Source organism: Zootoca vivipara, chromosome 1 (assembly GCF_963506605.1).
Source record: "Zootoca vivipara chromosome 1, rZooViv1.1, whole genome shotgun sequence".
Taxonomy (NCBI): Eukaryota; Metazoa; Chordata; class Lepidosauria; order Squamata; family Lacertidae; genus Zootoca; species Zootoca vivipara.
In genome coordinates, this window is record NC_083276.1 from 30,414,716 (window position 1) to 30,432,331 (window position 17,616).

The 17,616-nt window shown below is 43.8% G+C and overlaps 1 protein-coding gene across 1 annotated transcript in view; it reads left to right on the top strand.

Moving 5' to 3' along the window:
- The first annotated feature begins 4,377 nt into the window (after nt 1-4,377).
- LTBP2 (latent transforming growth factor beta binding protein 2) overlaps nt 4,378-17,616 on the top strand; it is a 134,240-nt gene continuing 121,001 nt past the window's right edge. Inside the window, exons 1-2 of the mRNA XM_035108559.2 lie at nt 4,378-5,367; nt 13,781-13,851. Of these exons, the coding sequence (XP_034964450.2) occupies nt 4,844-5,367; nt 13,781-13,851 (595 nt within the window). The 5' untranslated portion in view covers nt 4,378-4,843. The remainder of the gene's footprint in view (nt 5,368-13,780; nt 13,852-17,616) is intronic.

A 17,616-nucleotide genomic window follows, 5' to 3' on the forward strand; every position in this document is an offset into this window, starting at 1 on the left:
GGCACATGTTCCCCTTCCCACAACCAATTGCCGTTTACACAACCAATTGCTGTTAAGGTTGTACCACCCTTTTCAGCCTTACTATATCCACAGCTGCATTTGAATGGCTTGTGTTGCATGACTTCGAATTACTCTGTGCAGAAACAGATGTATTGGCTATGGGTCAGAAATCTATGAGCTCCCAAGGTTCCCACTACTGCTTATATGCATCCATCAAACTTTGCTATTCCATATGACCTAAAAATGGCAAAGTTTTATGGATAAAAAAGAGAGAGAAATGTCTCCCATGCCCCTCATTACATTCCATGGTTCACCTCTGGTAGTTTATAATTGTTAAAAACCTTTAAGAAATTAAGATGAAATTTCCAAAACTTGGCTACTACTTGGATTTCACTTGAGCCCAATTAAACAGACTAATCTTGGGCTTCACATTTGTATCGTTTGTCCCTTCATGAAGATTCCAAGGGTGGAAGTTTGGATTTAATACAGGCCTAGCTCATACTGTAAAACTTCCAGTGTGTTCAGCAGGAAGCCATGTGGAAGAATGTGCCAAGATGGCATTAGGTCAATAACTTATTTGTATTAAAATCTTTATTTATTTCAACTATTTATATACTGCTTAATATCGTAGTTTCTAAGCAGAGTACAATGAGGTTATAGAAGAGATGCAAAATATAAAATCAGTCAATATTAATTAGAAAAGCTTACTAAAATGGCCTGCTTATAAAAAAAAATGTCTTCACCATGCCATAGCTGCCAAGTTTTCCCTTTTCTCGCGAGGAAGCCTATTCAGCATAAGGGAAAATCCCTTAAAAAAAGGGATAACTTGGCAGCTATGCACCATGCATCTGAAGCTCAACAGGGACACTAGGTAAAAAGATTCCTCCTGCATTGCAGCGGATTGTACTAGATGACCCTCATGGTCTCTTCCAACTCTACAATTCCATGATTCTATGATTCTAGTCTGATCACAGCTGGGAGGAGGTTCCACAGCATTGGTCCCACAACACTGAACACACATTTCCTGGTAGGTGTGAGCTGTGTATCTGAGCCATGAGGGAACAGTAATAGGTATTCCCTTGAAGACTTTCGTGATCAGACATATCAAGGGGTCCTGAAGGTATCCCAACAGTCTAGTGCATGAGTAGGCAAACTAAGGCCCGGGGGCTGGATCCAGCCCAATCGCCTTCTAAATCTGGCCCACGGATGGTCCAGGAATCAGCGTGTTTTCACATGAGTAGAATGTGTGCTTTTATTTAAAATGCATCTCTGGGTTATTTGTGGGGCATAGGAATTTGTTCATTTCCCCCCCTTCAAAATATAGTCTGGCCCCCCACAAGGTCTGAGGGACAGTGGGCCGGCCCCCTGCTGAAAACGTTTGCTGACGCCTAGCTACCACCAGCATTTTGCATGAGCTAGAGCTGGAGCTTCCAGACCAGGCTTTGCAATATCAATGTCTTGAGGTTTCCAATGCATGAATCACTATGGCCCAGCTATCCCTGTCTAAGAATGGCATTAGTTGGTGTACCAATTGAAATTGGCAAAAGGCATTCCTAGCTACTGAGGCTACTTGATACTATAGTAACAAAAAATGGATGCAGAATCACTTCCCAATTACTTTCAGATGGAGTGCAACCCCATTCAGAACAGACGACTGCCCAATATCTCAAACACAGGAACCACCTACCCACACTGCCTCCATCTTCCCGGGGTTCAGTTTATTGGTTCTCATATAATCCACTGTGTCCAGACAATGATCCAAATCATAGCCTCTCCTGGCTCAGATGTTATGGAAAAATAGAGCTGTGTGTCACCAGTACACAGATAACACCTTGCCCCAGTACTCCTGGTGACTGCTCCCTATGGATAAAGATGTTGGAAAGCATTAAGGACAAGATCATGCCTTGTCCATATAGTTAAAGCTATGGTTTTCCCAGTAGATGGTGACAGCAGTCACAAAATTAAAAGACGCCTGCTTCTTGGGAGAAAAGCAATGACAAACCTAGACAGCATCTTAAAAAGCAGAGACATCACCTTGCCGACAAAGGTCCATATAGTTAAAGCTATGGTTTTCCCAGTAGTGATGTATGGAAGTGAGAGCTGGAACATAAAGAAGGCTGATCGCCGAAGAATTGATGCTTTTGAATTATGGTGCTGGAGAAGACTCTTGAGAGTCCCATGGACTGCAAGAAGATCAAACCTATCCATTCTGTGAGAAATCAGCCCTGAGTGCTCATTGGATGGACAGATCGTAAAGCTGAGGCTCCAATACTTTGGCCACCTCATGAGAAGAGAATAGAAGACTCCCTGGAAAAGACCCTGATGTTGGAAAAGATTGAGGGCACAAGGAGAAGGGGACGACAGAGGATGAGGTGGTTGGACAGTGTTCTCGAAACTACTAACATGAGTCTGACCAAACTGCGGGAGGCAGTGGAAGACAGAGGTGCCTGACATGCTCTGGTCCATGGGGTCACGAGGAGCCTGACACGACTAAACAACAACAACATGCCTTGTGGCACACCATAGCACAAGGACCATAGGGCCAAAGCCTGAGGTGATCTGTTTCTCCCCCAGATGGTACCAAATGAATTCTACTTTTACCTGTATAGGTGTCAGAATACTGATCCTGTTCCATCTGAGCAGCGAGCAGGGCCAAATTAGATATGGCATTATTTGCATATTTTGCCTTTGCATGATTTAAAATAAATAAATAAATACATGCCATATTCCAACCACACAAGAGCTAAATACATGACTAATGCCCTGAGCTCAGCCTATTGTGTATTAGTCAGAAAAGTGTAGGATTCTTTGACCTAAGGGAACCCAAGCATTCAGTGAGCCTGGTTTGCATGTCATGCTAAGCCACAGTTAATGTTTTTCACTATGTTTTAACATAAGTGAGCAGCATGCTAGTCCATGCTGCCCAAAAGTCGCCACTGTACTCTTTCTCTGCTCCTGTCCTCTTTGTGCTGGCAGCAACCAACCACAAGCCTTGACTTCTCCTGGCTCACGGTTTGCTTCTCTGCTTATAGCTCATGGCTTATTTGGAAGAAACAAACCAGATGTGGTTTGTTGCTCCCAGGAAGACATGGCCAGGAGCAGATGAAGCCTGAAGCAGGAACTTCAGAGCAGCATGCACTAGCATGCTGCTCATTCATGTTAAACCACAGTTTAACATTAACTACAGTTCAATAGGATGTGCAAACATAGCCAGAGGCTAATTCCCCTCTGTCAAACACTCCTTAAAGCCAATATTAGAACCTTTGACAAAAAAGAAATCAAATTAATAATTAGGAGTTAGGTAAACCCAAAGCGCAGCATTGATGAAAAATAAAAAAGGTCCCTGTAGCTTCCACATACTAATTGCCACCTTCTTAACCCTTTTTTCACTCACAGCCATTGTATGTACATTGTATGTGCTAGTCTGAGAAAAAGAAAATAATTCAAACTCGAATCTATTTGACATAGACATGAGAATTGCAAATAGTATAAAGAAAGCACACACATGGATGCATGCCAGTGGGTCTTGTGCTTTGAGCTCTGCACTGAAATGGACCTACTGTATAGGCTATGTAGCGCAGTGTTTTACACATGGACCAGGTTCATTCGTTGGTATCTGCAGGTAAGGATCCCTGGGCCAAACAACATGTTATGCTAAATGTGTGGTTTGTTCTTGCAACTTTCTTTTTTAAGGAGCTGTGGGATTGAGGTTTGATTCAGACTGGAGTGATGGCAGTGGTGGGATTTAAACACTTCCTCCTGTGCCACAGTCCCGATGAGACTCCTCACTACTTGCACAAAGGGAAGAACAGCGTACCTCCCAGTGCAAATAACCTTGGGGTATTTTGATTGGGACCGTGGCACAGAGGATTCTTCCCCCGCACGCACGCAAGTACCAGCTGCTCCTATTCAGAAAGAAAGGATGCAAAGGAAACCACACAAACATAGTGTATAGTTTGGCCTTTAACAGTGCTCTTCCGGAGAGCAGAGAGACCCTGGGATCTGGGGATTCCTGTCAATTGTGTCTTGCATCTATTCATACCCACCTTTGCTCCACCTTCAGTAAACAATTACAACTGCGCAGAAATTTTAGCTTGTGCTGCAAATTGAGGAAGCCGACTTGCAGATTTGTTCAGTATGATGGGTTTGTGTGTGAGTGTGTGTATGTGTGCTACACACACACATGCACACTCACACTCACACACTTTAAGAGCAAACTTTTTTTTGCATAAGCTTTGAATGGGCCTCTCCGGTTGCTCATGGGTTAATAGTTCTGTCTTGTAAATTGTTTCCCTTTGCCAAAGTGGGTGTTGCTGGAATGTCTCTTGTAAGAAGGGGGGCTGAGCTGTGTCCTCTGGAGAGGGGCGATGTCAGCATCAAAAAGGCACAAAAGGGGGAGGTTTCCAAAAATAAAACTGTCCATCCTCTCCAGAGCCAGCCAGTGCCAGAGGCAAGTGAGAAGGTGCTTGGAGCTGTCTTCAAGGAACACACGCTCTGACAGCCAGAGGGAGAGGGGACGGGGAGAGGAAAGACGGGGCGTTCTCATTCTTTCTAAGGTATGAGGACTGCAGCTGCAGCTTTGGGAAACCTGCATCGTTGGGCTTACTCTGTGCTCCTGCCCCTCTGAGCATTCCTTCCCCTCCAGACAGCAGGTACTGATTAAGCCTTTTGCATACATGTACCTGAAGATGTGAATGGCTTCGAAACCTGCCTGAGGAATTTAGCCCAGCTGCCCTTTCTTCCTCCTCCTCCTCCTCTTCTTTTTTCTAAACTCCAGTTGCACTCTGAGTTATATGAAACTTCCAGTCCAACAACTGAGTGCTTTCCCTCTTGGACGGAAACCATGAAGGGATCCTGGAGGAGCCTTCTCCCATTTACTGTAGCTCTTTTTGTAGGGGTTGGCGAATGTCAGAGAGACTTTGCTGGGCAATTTGACCCAAGTCCTTCCTTCAGAGCTGACTTGGGAAGCAGAGAGACAACTCAGATGAGATTCCGGAGCCAAGGGAGCTCAGGACCCGCAAACAAAGTGTTCAGTTTGTTCCAGGTACACAGTTCCCCTTCTCCCTTGGATCATGTTCCTGTCACCCCTAAGACGGATGTAGCCTCTAACGCCTGGGTGAGAAACTTGGCAGCGAGGGAAAACAGAAAGCCGCACTCTGCTCCCACAGACCGCAAGCTCCCTGCTTCCACCAATGTCAGATCCCAATCCATCAATCCTGGGACAAGAGCTGATGCTCCCGGCAGAAGCCCAAGCTGGACTTCACAGAGACAGAGAGTGGACACCTCACACCATTGGCTACGGAATGGGCCGAGGCCACAGACAGTGACACAGCCGAGGATGCAAAATTCCCGAAGCCGAATGGTAGGGTAAGTGCAGAAACTGCTTTCAAACTGTCAAGCAAGGTACTTGCAAGATTTGACAGCTGCTTCCTCACAGTCAGAGCAGAGCTATGATGGCAGTTTTGCCATCAAACTTTAGTTTTCAGGGCTTGGCAGCTAACCCAGAATCTAGTTGCAATGATGTTGTCACAGAAAATGCCCACCTTTTTCAAAGAAAGAGCAAACTACCCAGATCTTGTATCACAAAAGAATCTTAAGACTGTGCAATGTACAGCAACAATGCACAGCACTGTCCCATGCATAGCAACAATATGATCTATGGCAGGCCTACAAATCCCATGATCCCTAGCTAACAGGACCAGTGGTCAGGGATGATGGGAATTGTAGTCCAAAACATCTGGAGGGCCAAAGTTTGGGGATGCCTGATCTATGGTCTGCTTAAGCTATTCTGTCATCTGTACCTGAGGGAGATGTACCTAAAGGCGATTAGAAACGTCACAACTGATAGTTTCAGTGTGGTATATATATATACTGTATGCATAAAGGTAAAGGTAAAGGGACCCTGACCATTAGGTCCAGTCGTGACCGACTCTGGGGTTGCGCGCTCATCTCGCATTATTCCTTCCCGCTGTAGCGGTTCCTATTTATCTACTTGCATTTTGACGTGCTTTCAAACTGCTAGGTTGGCAGGAGCTGGGACCAAGCAATGGGAGCTCACCCCGTCACAGGGATTCGAACCGCCAACCTTCTGATCGGCAAGCCCTAGGCTCAGTGGTTTAACCCACAGCGCCACCTGGGTCCCCATACTGTATGGATAAAAAGGTAAAGGGCCCCCTGTATGCATACCCAAGGCCTATTTACTGCCTGTGCAATATGCATACACATTGAGACACCGATTGCATTTAACACATCCACCCACTGTCATTGTGGTGGATGTGCATTTGCTCAAGATGTTCACAAAGTATTCATGTGCCATTCGGGTGTACAAAAAAAGAATCCACTTTGATTTCCAGGCTTGGGGTTTACTGCACATGTCAATGTTTTGGTGCGTGCAGATGCACTGTTTTCTGTGCATTATGAGAGTGTCTGTGATACTGCCCTTTTGTTAATGCTATAGATCTGTTGATTTTTTTTTAAGAAGAGGGTGTTAAGTAACCTGACCACCTATGTAAAACGAGTCTAAACAAAGTACAGTTCCCACACATCTTTTTCTTGCATAAAAATCATGGTTGTGTGATGTCTACTTTATTAGTATTATTGCTTGCTTAACTGTGTTGATCTTACAGTCCCATAGAATATATCAGGCCATTTAGAATGTACTTGTAATATATTAAACAGGACTACTGGGGTTGCATTTTTTTTCATTGGTGGTAGTGGGAATATTATTTCAGTTTCCAGTTATTAATTGGAAACTGAAATAATATTCCCACTACCACCAATGAAAAAAAAAATGCAACCCCAGTTGTCTGCATTATGTTCTTCCTCAAGGGGTTCTCCAAGGAGTTTGTATAGTGCAGATGTTCTCAGACTATGGTCTGCGGATCACTGATAGTCTTCAAGCTCCCTTCAGGTGGTTCATAGAAATGGTGCAGAACAAGTGAGAATATATGTATTTGGCACTTTTTCTCTGAGAACAGAACCAGAGGCTGCTTTAAACAGAATCAGATTGATAAAAAAGGCTAACAAGGCACTGGTCTAGGGCCTGTGATTTTCATAAGATTGTTTTTGTTTTATTTTCACACTTTCATTATATTTTTCAAGAATCTTTTAAATGTTATAAACCACTTGGATTTATTTTTGTGATATAGTGGCATATAAATATTTTTATACAAACAAATAGATAACATGACACTGTATTTTAATGATGATGCCAGTAGGGAACAGATAATTAAATGGTCCACCAAGACCCCCAGCAATGTTCAAGTTGTCCACAGACACGAAGTTTGAGAACTGCTGTAGTAATTGATAGGGAGGCTTTTATGAACATCCCTCAAGCTTGTGTTGCTATTTTAAAATCTGCTCCTAGGGAGCGCTCTCTGTCTGAGTTAGGCTGGGTCCCTTTGCTCCATTTAAAACACTCTGGTGATTCATTGTGCTGCTATCATCCCAGCACTTGAACTTGTCTCCAGCATTTTGTGTGGTGCTGATGTCCCACATGTGCCCTTTCCAGTATTTCCTGTGTGGAAATGACAGGGCAGATATGGATTGTGGCTAATGCCATGTGTACACATTCCCAAACTAGTGGTGAGAGTGCACTGGATGCAGAGTAAATGGGAGTGTGTATACAGCCCCCATTTACATCTGAGCAAGTCTTATTCCATATTTTTCTGTGCATTTCCCTGTCACTTTTCCTTATCACAAAAAGTATGACTTTCGGGGGAAGTGAATTTGTTGTGCAAGACCTCCCAATCAACTATAACGGTGCAACCTGCATTTTCCAGCAATATATGATTGAATACCACGCCAAAATAGTAACACTCTGGAAAAGGACTCTAGTGTAGGGAAAGAGGGTTAGCTCCTATATTCCTCCTAACATGTTTGGGTCTGGCTCCCCTGGCTGCAAGAGAAGCAGACCTCAGGAAGGTGTTAGCTCAGGCGTTGGCAACGTTTTCCGGCCATGGGCCAGACATGCGCAGAAGCGATTTCCGGTGCCACACTGCCCATGTCTGGGGCGCCGGAAATCACTTCTGCACATATCTGCAGCGCCGAAAATTGCTTCTGTGGCTGCGCAGACGCCGGAAATCGTGCCTGTGCAGAAGTGATTTCCGGCATCTGCGCAGGCGCAGGCGCCATTTCTGGCGCCACTTGGGGAGTCCCCATACAGCGCTGCGGCAGTTTAGCGCAGCACGTGTGGGACTTATCAGGCGGGTGGCTCGGTGACCGGGTGGCTCGTGGGCCGGATAAATGTCCTCCGTGGGCCGTATCCGGCCCATGGGCCGGAGGTTGCTGATACCTGTGTTAGCTTGTATACACTGCTTAAGGGTCAGACCAGATAAATTCATCCCAGCAAAGAGCTCTCTCATGGATACTGGCCTAGAGAATGTCAACTTCACAGATGTCAAATATATGCTTCATTTTTAAAAACTGAGTATTTGGCAATCCTTACTCTTGCTTCTACCTATTATTCCCATGTAAATAAGGCTTCAAAAGGAGTGCAGTCAGCAAACTACTTTGCTGATGCATGCTGGACATGGACCTGCATGCAGAATTGGGTCTGTTCTTGAATCACTATAAAGTAGCTCCCAGGAGTGTAGGAACATCGGAAACTGATTAGTATGGTTACAGGTAGGTAGCCGTGTTGGTCTGAGTCGAAGCAAAATAAAAAAATTCCTTCAGTAGCACCTTAAAGACCAACTAAGTTTATATTTTGGTATGAGCTTTCGTGTGCACGCACACTTCTTCAGATTAGTATGGCTTCCACTGGCTGGCTGAGTCTCTTCAGGATTTAAGATAGGGAGTCTATTCCAGCCTTACCTGGAAATGCTAGGGATTGAATCGGGGGTCTTCTGCTGGAAAGCAGATGCTGTACTACTGAGCTATGGGCAATTTAATGTGCACTGTGGCGTTGAGATGAGGGAGAAATTCAGTTCAGTTCGCAATATATGTTAACAAGATGCAAACTGAAACACATGCACACTTCGGAATTCGTATTTCTCTGAATTTTGGAATGCACTTCTCCAGCTACAGATAGTGTGCAAAAATGCATATACCGGTACTACTCAGTGTGTGCCTATAAATGTATATATTAGGGAACATAGGAAAAATGCATTCTGTTAGGAAAAGTTGCTTTGCAAAAATGTGTATATTAGGTAAAATTGTGCATACACAATGTACATATTAGGAAAATTTTGCACTAAAATGCTGATCAGCTTACACGAGGACTTAAAAATCCAAACTGGTGTGGAAATGTGGACAACTGAATGTATGGTTGGAAAAAATGAGAAAGTGAGAGATATTAAAATTAACATATCCACTGATCCTTAACAATGGGGCAAGGGGTTGGGAGAGGAGCAGAGCTCTTCCTCTGCCTATTTCCCCTGAAACGAAGGGTCTGTGATCATAAATACAGTATCCCTTTCTGGAAAGAGAGAAAGAGAGATAGAGACAGTTTCAACTGGAAAACCGCAGCTGGGTCATAGTTTCCCCTGCTTCAGCCCCTGCTTTGTAGGGAATCCACAGGCTGACTGGGCATTGCTAGTTGAGCATGCCACAAAGCCAGCAAAGCACAAGTGGGAAGGGAGTCTGCTTCCCTGCTCACTTGCAGGATGCTGGCTTCTCCTTGGCACATCGTCCTTCTCCCTCCTATAAACATGCTGTGGTCCTCAAAGCTGCAGGCATTTATTTTGAATTCTTTATGAGGCAAGGAAAACCACACCACATTCAAGCCACTCAAATGTTGAGTAAATTGTTTAAATATAACCAGATGCTTGGGGGGGGGGGTTTGCTTATTGTGCAAGGGGAAAGTAACAGCCCCTTTAGTCATCTCCGTAGCCCAAAGCCACTGCCAGAACCCACTAAGCATGTAGTTAATAGGTAGTTGAGAAAACTATGTCCCTTTCCTTACTCCAGCCTTTCCTAATGTGGCACCCTCCACAGGTTTGTACCCATCACCCCTGACCATTGGCCATACTGGCTGGGACTGATGGGAAATGTGGTTCCAAACTCTGGAGAAAGCTTTCTCCATCCTCAGTGCAACATGCTTTTGCTGCTGCTCCTGCCAATGATGGCTGTTCACATGCATTTTTCTAATTCTGGGGATAGTTTTGGAGCCGCACCCCATATAATGTTTTTTTGGTTGTTACACACCTAAGGTTCTTAACATGTACGCTTATTTAGACAGTAATGTACCACACATGTCCATTGACTGAAGAGCCAGGATCAATTGCAACTCTCCATCAAGTGCATTCTTGGTCACAATAGCCAGGTGTGCTGCCATATAATGTATGGGATTGCCCTGTTGCATCACATTTGCTTGGGGGTCTGAAGAACAAATTTCTTTCATAATCTGTGGTTCTACCTTACCCTTTATAAGCAGGGCTGGGGAACCTCCAGGCCACAAGTCAGTCTTGGCCCACTAGGGAGTCCAGTTTGGCCCAGAGGACATCTGAAGGCAGCCCTGTTTAGGGAAGCTTTTAATGTTTAATAAATTATTGTATTTTAATGCTTCTGGTGGAAGCCGCCCGGAGTGGCTGGGGAAACCCAGCCAGATGGGCGGGGTATAAATAAATTATTATTATTATTATTATTATTATTATTATTATTATTATTATTATTATTTTTCCCCAAACCACACCAAACTGTTAATTAGCTGATGTCACTCCAATAGGCAGGTCATGTCAGCTGATGGGTGGAAGACGAGGTTCAACTCTCTGTAGGGAGCTGGTGTGTGTAGCCAAAGAAACTGAGTTTAACTTTCACTCATAAGCTGATGGGCATGGTTTAAATCTTGCCCAGCCCCCTGTAGGATGAACAGGTAGTTCCATCCTGCTCTGTGATGCTTTGCCAGTGTGCTCCCTGCAGTACCCCCCCATACACTTTGTGGGTCAACTTTGACAAGTGGATAGCTACAGGGAGGGGCTCACATAATAATGCCACTTCATAAATTTTAAAACATACGAGATGAGAATAGGATCATGCCTGCCTGCTATGTTCTGTGTAGGGTTGACATCCATGTGAAGGGGCTGCATGCAGACGGAGGTTTGTCCACAGGGCTCTCCATGTGAGAGTGAACCCTGATTGTCTCAGGGTCCCCCACTTGTATAGAGAAGCTCTAGATGAGTACATCTGCATGTTCACTTGGCCCCCTTGCACTGAAGCCAAATGTCTGGATGGTGGAGGGTGTAGCTCAGGCATCCCCAAACTTGGCCTTCCAGATGTTTGGGGACTACAACTCCCATTATCCCTAGCTAACAAAACCAGGGATGATGGGAAATGTAGTCCCAAAACATCTGGAGGGCCGAGTTTGGGGATGCCTGGTGTAGCTGATAGATGTGATCCTGGTGTTCCACCATGTTCATCAGCATGTGAGGGATATCCAGATCCAGAGGGCACCAGGTTCGTGGTGAAGATGGCTGTATCCTAACAGAACAGGCACTAGGACCTGAAACCTTTCTAGCCTTCCTCTGAAGAAGGGCTGCCACATTTCCAGATGGGCCTTCAAAGAAATGAATGGAAAGAACCAGCGATTTCCTCATAACCTCTATAACCCTGGTGCCAAACCCAACAAGTGTCCATCTGTACTTCAGTGTTTATGAATTGTTAGTATCATAAAAGAAGAGGAACAGTTATTTTAAGGTTCTGAAGCTATTGCCTACTTATAATGAACACCTTCCTTACCCTCGCTGAAAAATCCACTGTGTAAACAATGCATCGCTCTGAGTTTCATACAGGGGCCCACATCCTCCCCTCCTTGCATCATTTAGTCTTTAAAGGGGGGGGGGGAGAGAAGGAGGAAGAGAATGAACACCCATGCCATATGTTTAAAGCACTCCTTAGCCCCTTTAACAGTCAGGGCTTCCCCCAGAAAATCTTAGAAAGTGTAGTTTGTTAAGGGTGCTGAGAATTGTATGACCTTTCACAGAACAGCTGTTTGCCTGTATGATGCTAACCTTGCAGCTCTTCGCCTCCAACACTGCTGGTGTATAATGCCCAGCTGTAAAGTGTACAGTCTCCCCCTCCCTTTGGCCACCTGGATGGACATAGGGCTTCTTCCCTTTACCCATTTACTAGTCAGTGGTTACTGCATTATCAGGTAGTAATTCTGCTGTGTGTCTGCATCAGCTGTGATTTGATCATTCAGCTGTTCCCAATGCAGAGATGCAGCAGTCTCATAGGAGACTGTTGTTTCTCTGCATGAATCACTGGCCAAGGTTTCCAAACATGAAGCACAGTCAGAAGAATGACAGGGAACAGGGTCCTCAGTGGAAAGACACTTGTTCCTTATACATTTGTAGAAGTAAACTGATTTGGATGTAAGAAAGAAGTGTGCTTCCGGCATTCATTGTGTTAAAGTGTTACGTGGTTATTGGAAGTTTATGACATGCTGCTGTGCCTGTGAGGTGTATGTGTGTGTTTAAGCAGATTTTTTATCCTAAGGAAGGTAGCCAGGTGTGGGCAATATAACTTGTTTTTAATGTGAACAAGCTGTGCATGTGTACTAGATTGCAATGGGACTTACTATATGCCAAGGTTCTGGAGCTTATTCCATCAGGAATTGCTGGTTTGGTTTACAGCCAGAGCTTTCCTCGTAGCTTGGTGAGTCGTCCTGCCTACAGGAATCGCTGCCACGTTGTGCCAATAAGTTGAGGAAAGTACTGGAAATGTTTCTCCACCAGTTTTGCAATATCCCAGTTTACAAATCCTTGAGCAGGAATAGGAAGCTATGCTACTGCCTTCTTTGCTGTAACACGGTTGGCCTGGGGAAAACATAAGCTGAGGTTGTCAGTAGCTTAGAAAAAAACACTTCAACAAATTTCACCAACTGCAGATATCAGTCTTCTCAATTTTTAATTGAGCCATTAGATTCTGCTATATGCTCAAGATTACACAACAATGCTACATAATGGCTTGGAGTAGTTTAGCATAACCTTCCCTAACCCTCCATATGCTTTGGACTAAAACTCCCAGCAGCCCCATCCAGCATTACCAGTGGTCAGGAATTATAGGTTTTGTAGTCCACAATATCTTGAGGGCACCACATTTACTACCCTGCTCTAGAGCAGCGATAGGGGACCTGAGACCTTCAATGTTTGCTAGACTACAAGTCCTTTTAATTCCTGATCATGGACCATGCTGGATGAGGCTGAGGAGCCCAACAAGATCTGGAACTCCCCAGGTTCCCTATCCCTGCTCTAAAACCATATGTATCACAAATGTCATTCTCGTCACTAGTACCTGTAGATGATGGAATCTCACCTTTTTAAATTTCAACCATGCAGATGTCAGCTGATGTTTCTTAATGGAAGTTTAGGCACTTTAGGAAGGAGATAAAGGTAAAGGTACCCCTGACCATTAGGTCCAGTTGCGGACGACTCTGGGGTTGCGACGCTCATCTTGCTCTATAGGCTGAGGGAGCCAGCGTTTGTCCACAGACAGCTTCCGGGTTATGTGGCCAGCATAACTAAGCCGCTTCTGGCGAACCAGAGCAGCTCACAGAAATGCCGTTTACCTTCCCACTGGAGTGGTACCTATTTATCTACTTGCACTTGACGTGCTTTCGAACTACTAGGTGGGCAGGAGCTGGGACCAAACAACGGGAGCTCACCCCATTGCAGGGATTCAAACCACCGACCTTCCAATCGGCAAGCCCTAGGCTCTGTGGTTTAGACCACAGCACCACCCACATCCCTGGAAGGAGATAACAATAGCTAAATAAAGGAGGGGGTTTCAAGGTGCACCCAATGTAACATTTCTTAATTATTATTATTTTGCAACTTTCTAGGCCAAATGCCTGTGGGGGTCAGTGCTGCTCAGGGTGGACAACAGCTCCTGGGACCAATCGGTGTATTAAACGTGAGTACTGTATAAATAATTAAATCATCTTCTCTGGGATTATTATAATAGGAATTCCTGTATTATATACTGTAGTGTCAGTTCCCATAGTAAGGGGCACAGGTCACCTAAGCCCTGTTCAGGCATTTAAGAAGTGTGGTCAACAAGCTTTGGGGTGGGGATGATGGTCATAGAAACATACTGTATCTCTCCCGTTCACTTCTGGAATGAACTAGCTGAATAGAAAATGACCATTTGGGCCTGAAGGGAGCCCACACACAAATAGATGTGTTCAGGCATTCAAATGAACATGTGTGTTGACTAAAGTTTTCTTGGGGTGCATTAAACACAGGTTTAATGCAAAAGGATGGATTTGTAGGATGAGAGAGGTGTGTCACCACATAAGGTATTGTGGGAGGGATTCCTACCTAGACCTACTTCAGTTATTGATAGTGATTTAAGAGGGTAGCCATTTCTGCTCCAACCTCTTTTTGTCATAATCAGTGATGCAGTTCCATTTCTGCCAAATGCTATGTTACTTGTCTTGCTGTCCTCTATTTAACACAAGTTTTGAAACTATAAAACTTACATAGCTTACATTCAGTTCAATGTAAAGGAAATGCCAAAACAATGTAAAAAGAAATCTTTAATTACGTATCGCTTGCGATCTTAAAGAACAAAAAAAATGAAGGAATACCAATCCTATTGGGTTGATTGGTTCCTTTTCCTGTCTACAGACAACATACAGAAGTAGTCAAAAGTAGCTGACTGGGGGAATCATGGGGATAGTGCAGATGGTGCAGTCTACATAGAGGGAGAGACGATATGTAAGCCCACACATAAGGCATGTGGGCACTTGCTCCTGTGTTTCTGGTTTTGCCCTGCAATGTTGAACCACAATAATAGTAACTGGAAGCTATAAGGGAGTGAAGAAAGGCTCACAGACAAGTTTCTGGATGAGGTTACATGATTAGAAGAAGGACAACCTTTGCATGAAGTGATGGTTCTGACTGGTTCCAGAACATGAGAAAGTTTAACCACTTGCTCATTAAAAGTGGTTAAAAGGCTGCACTGGGAGGGACAGGGATGTGATAATCTGTCTTTCATGGGGCATGACTGCACTCAAGGGAGATAATAGGGAGAGATCATAGGTCTTTGTTTGGTTGCCAATCAGTTATGTACTTTCCTGAGAGCTGATCTATTAAAGAGGTCCGAGCAGAAGGGTTTAATCTGAAACTGGGTGACTCTGAAAATCCCTGCCTCTACTTTATAGCTTTCCTGAGACTATCCTAGTGGGAATCCCCACCCCCTGCCCCACCAGCTTAGGCTATTGCTTCAGCAATTCCTCTCTAAATTTAAACATGGGATCTTGTAAGCTGGGGCCTTCCACAGGGCTGTTTTACTTTCAGTATATTCATAGGTACAGGGACAGAGTGGAGTGATTTACAAGTAAAAAGGCTCATGGGGAGGCTATGATGACATCATTAACCATATGAGCTGGAAACTTGGGGAAGCAGTTAATTACATTGTAAATCAGGGCAGCCCATTGGTTACTGGTCCGTTATGCTAACCTTTGTATAAAGGCATGCTTTTAAACATCCAAACATGGCAATCCCCTAAAACCCCAGAAGAATGATAAAGAAGTACTTAATCTCATCCACATTCATATTTAGCACTCACTCCTTCCGATATCACAGTTCTCCACACAACAACCTGTCTGAACAATTTCAACATGCTGCCCAGAACAATACTTCAGAGTTTTTTTTAAAATAGGGATGGATCAATCTATTTCTAATCTGTCTCTGTTTTGTCCTACTCCTGCATTAATCTGCGAAGGTTTTTATATATATATATCCATGCTGTATTTAAATTTTTGTGTTATATGATTACTATTTACTTCATTTATGAATCGCTTCCCACGAGGCATCCTGAACCAATTTCCAATATAATAAGAACATATAGGAAAATAGTTAAAGCAGTTGCACATATAAAAAGAATTATATATGTTAAAGTAACAACAGGACTTCTCTGTATGCATGTCTAAGCATATTTTTATTTCAATGTATCCATGTCTAAGCATATTTTATCCTAAGATATTCATTTTAATGCATGTTTCTAAATTTTTTGAGCTGAGAAATGCAAAATCCAGATTTAAATTTCATTCAAATCTATGCATTAATCTGGAAGGTGTGAATTAAGTTGGTTCACTTTTAAACTGCAGACTAAATGGAGTTCTTCCCCATGCCAATTTTGAAATCATCACTTCATTCTTTACTTTCTGTGCCCAGCTTACTATGGAGGTCTGGGCTCTAAGACTGATTATTCAACAATGAATGCCCAGGAATGCCTTTTTTCATGTTACATTTTACATGTGACATTTTCACTGTTGGGGGAAATAATCATAGACCAGGACAGAACAACTCTTCTGTTTAATTCTGTAATTTGGTGGTGAGGAACTTGTGTTCTGTGAGACGTTTGGGGACTCCAACTCCCATCAGCTCCAACCAGCATGGCTAATGGTCAGAAATAGTGGGAATTGTGCCTCCAGATATCTGAAGAACGACAAGTTTCCCATCACTGCTGCAAATCAATCTTCTTTCATTAGAAATAATGAAGACTCATGGGAAATAATAAAGGCAATGTTGAAAAAGAAATTAATATCTCCTTGAGAAACATGTCATGGCTCTGGGCTAGCTTTGTAGTATCTGTTAGCATTTTGCTTTGCTAAACTTGGAGTGGGAATTCCTTATATTCTGTGAAGGGTGGTGCTCTTTGGATGAGGTATAGAAAAGCATGCAACACATTCTACATTTTTGCAAAATGGAAGTAGCATTAGCTCGGATTCAAAGCTCCAGGACCTTGCATTAGGGTCTAGGTTACTCTGAATACTCAAAATGCCAGTTTGTGTGGCTTTGTCTTGTACCATAATTGTTTCACCAAACACAAATGGAGAAAAATAAAGAGTGTGTGCTTGCAATTTTAGCAGTCAGAAAGCATCAAAGCACAGCTGGATCAGACTAAAGGCCTATTTAGTCTAGCATCCTGCTTCCCATGGTGGTCAGTCTATGGGAAGCCCAGAAGCAGGACAGGAACACAATAGCACTTCCCTGATCATGATTCCCAGCAACTAGTGTTCAGAGGCATAGTGCCTCTGAACCTTGAGGGTAGTATATAGTCAACTGGAATAGCTGCCATTGACAGCCTAATCCTTTGTGAATTTGTCCATCTAAGTAGAACACGGGGCTGAAGTTGCATGAACAAGTTTTTCTTAATGCAGAAGAAAGTGGATCAGCAGTACAGACAGTAATGTTAAGAGCAAGGGCAGAAGCAGGAGAAAGGCACTCTTTATTTTCTGCAGAGCGAGGGGAAAGTGTGACTAAGCCGAATTGAATAATGATGGCTATAATTTGTGGCATGGACTGTGAACAAAGCAGTAGCTAATGGCAGCAAAGTAGATGATGATCAGTCACAAAAATAATGGCCTGTATTCAGATGTAGAGTCGTTTTCAAGGCCATCCCCTTCCTTTGATTTAAAGTAAAGAAACAGGTGCTTTCAGCCTTTAAAAAATTGGCACCAAGCACGTATAGCAAGGGTGTGAAATCTGAAAGATCTGGCAGCTATTAGATGCCTGGCCAGTGAGGTTGGAGTTGTCTATCTGCCAATGTGCTGAATAGGACTTGTCATTGCATTACATCCTTCAGCACGCTGTCAGTTTGAACAACTTCCCTCATACACATCAACATGAGAAGACTCTTGGATGATAAAGATTCGGAGGGAGAGGCAAG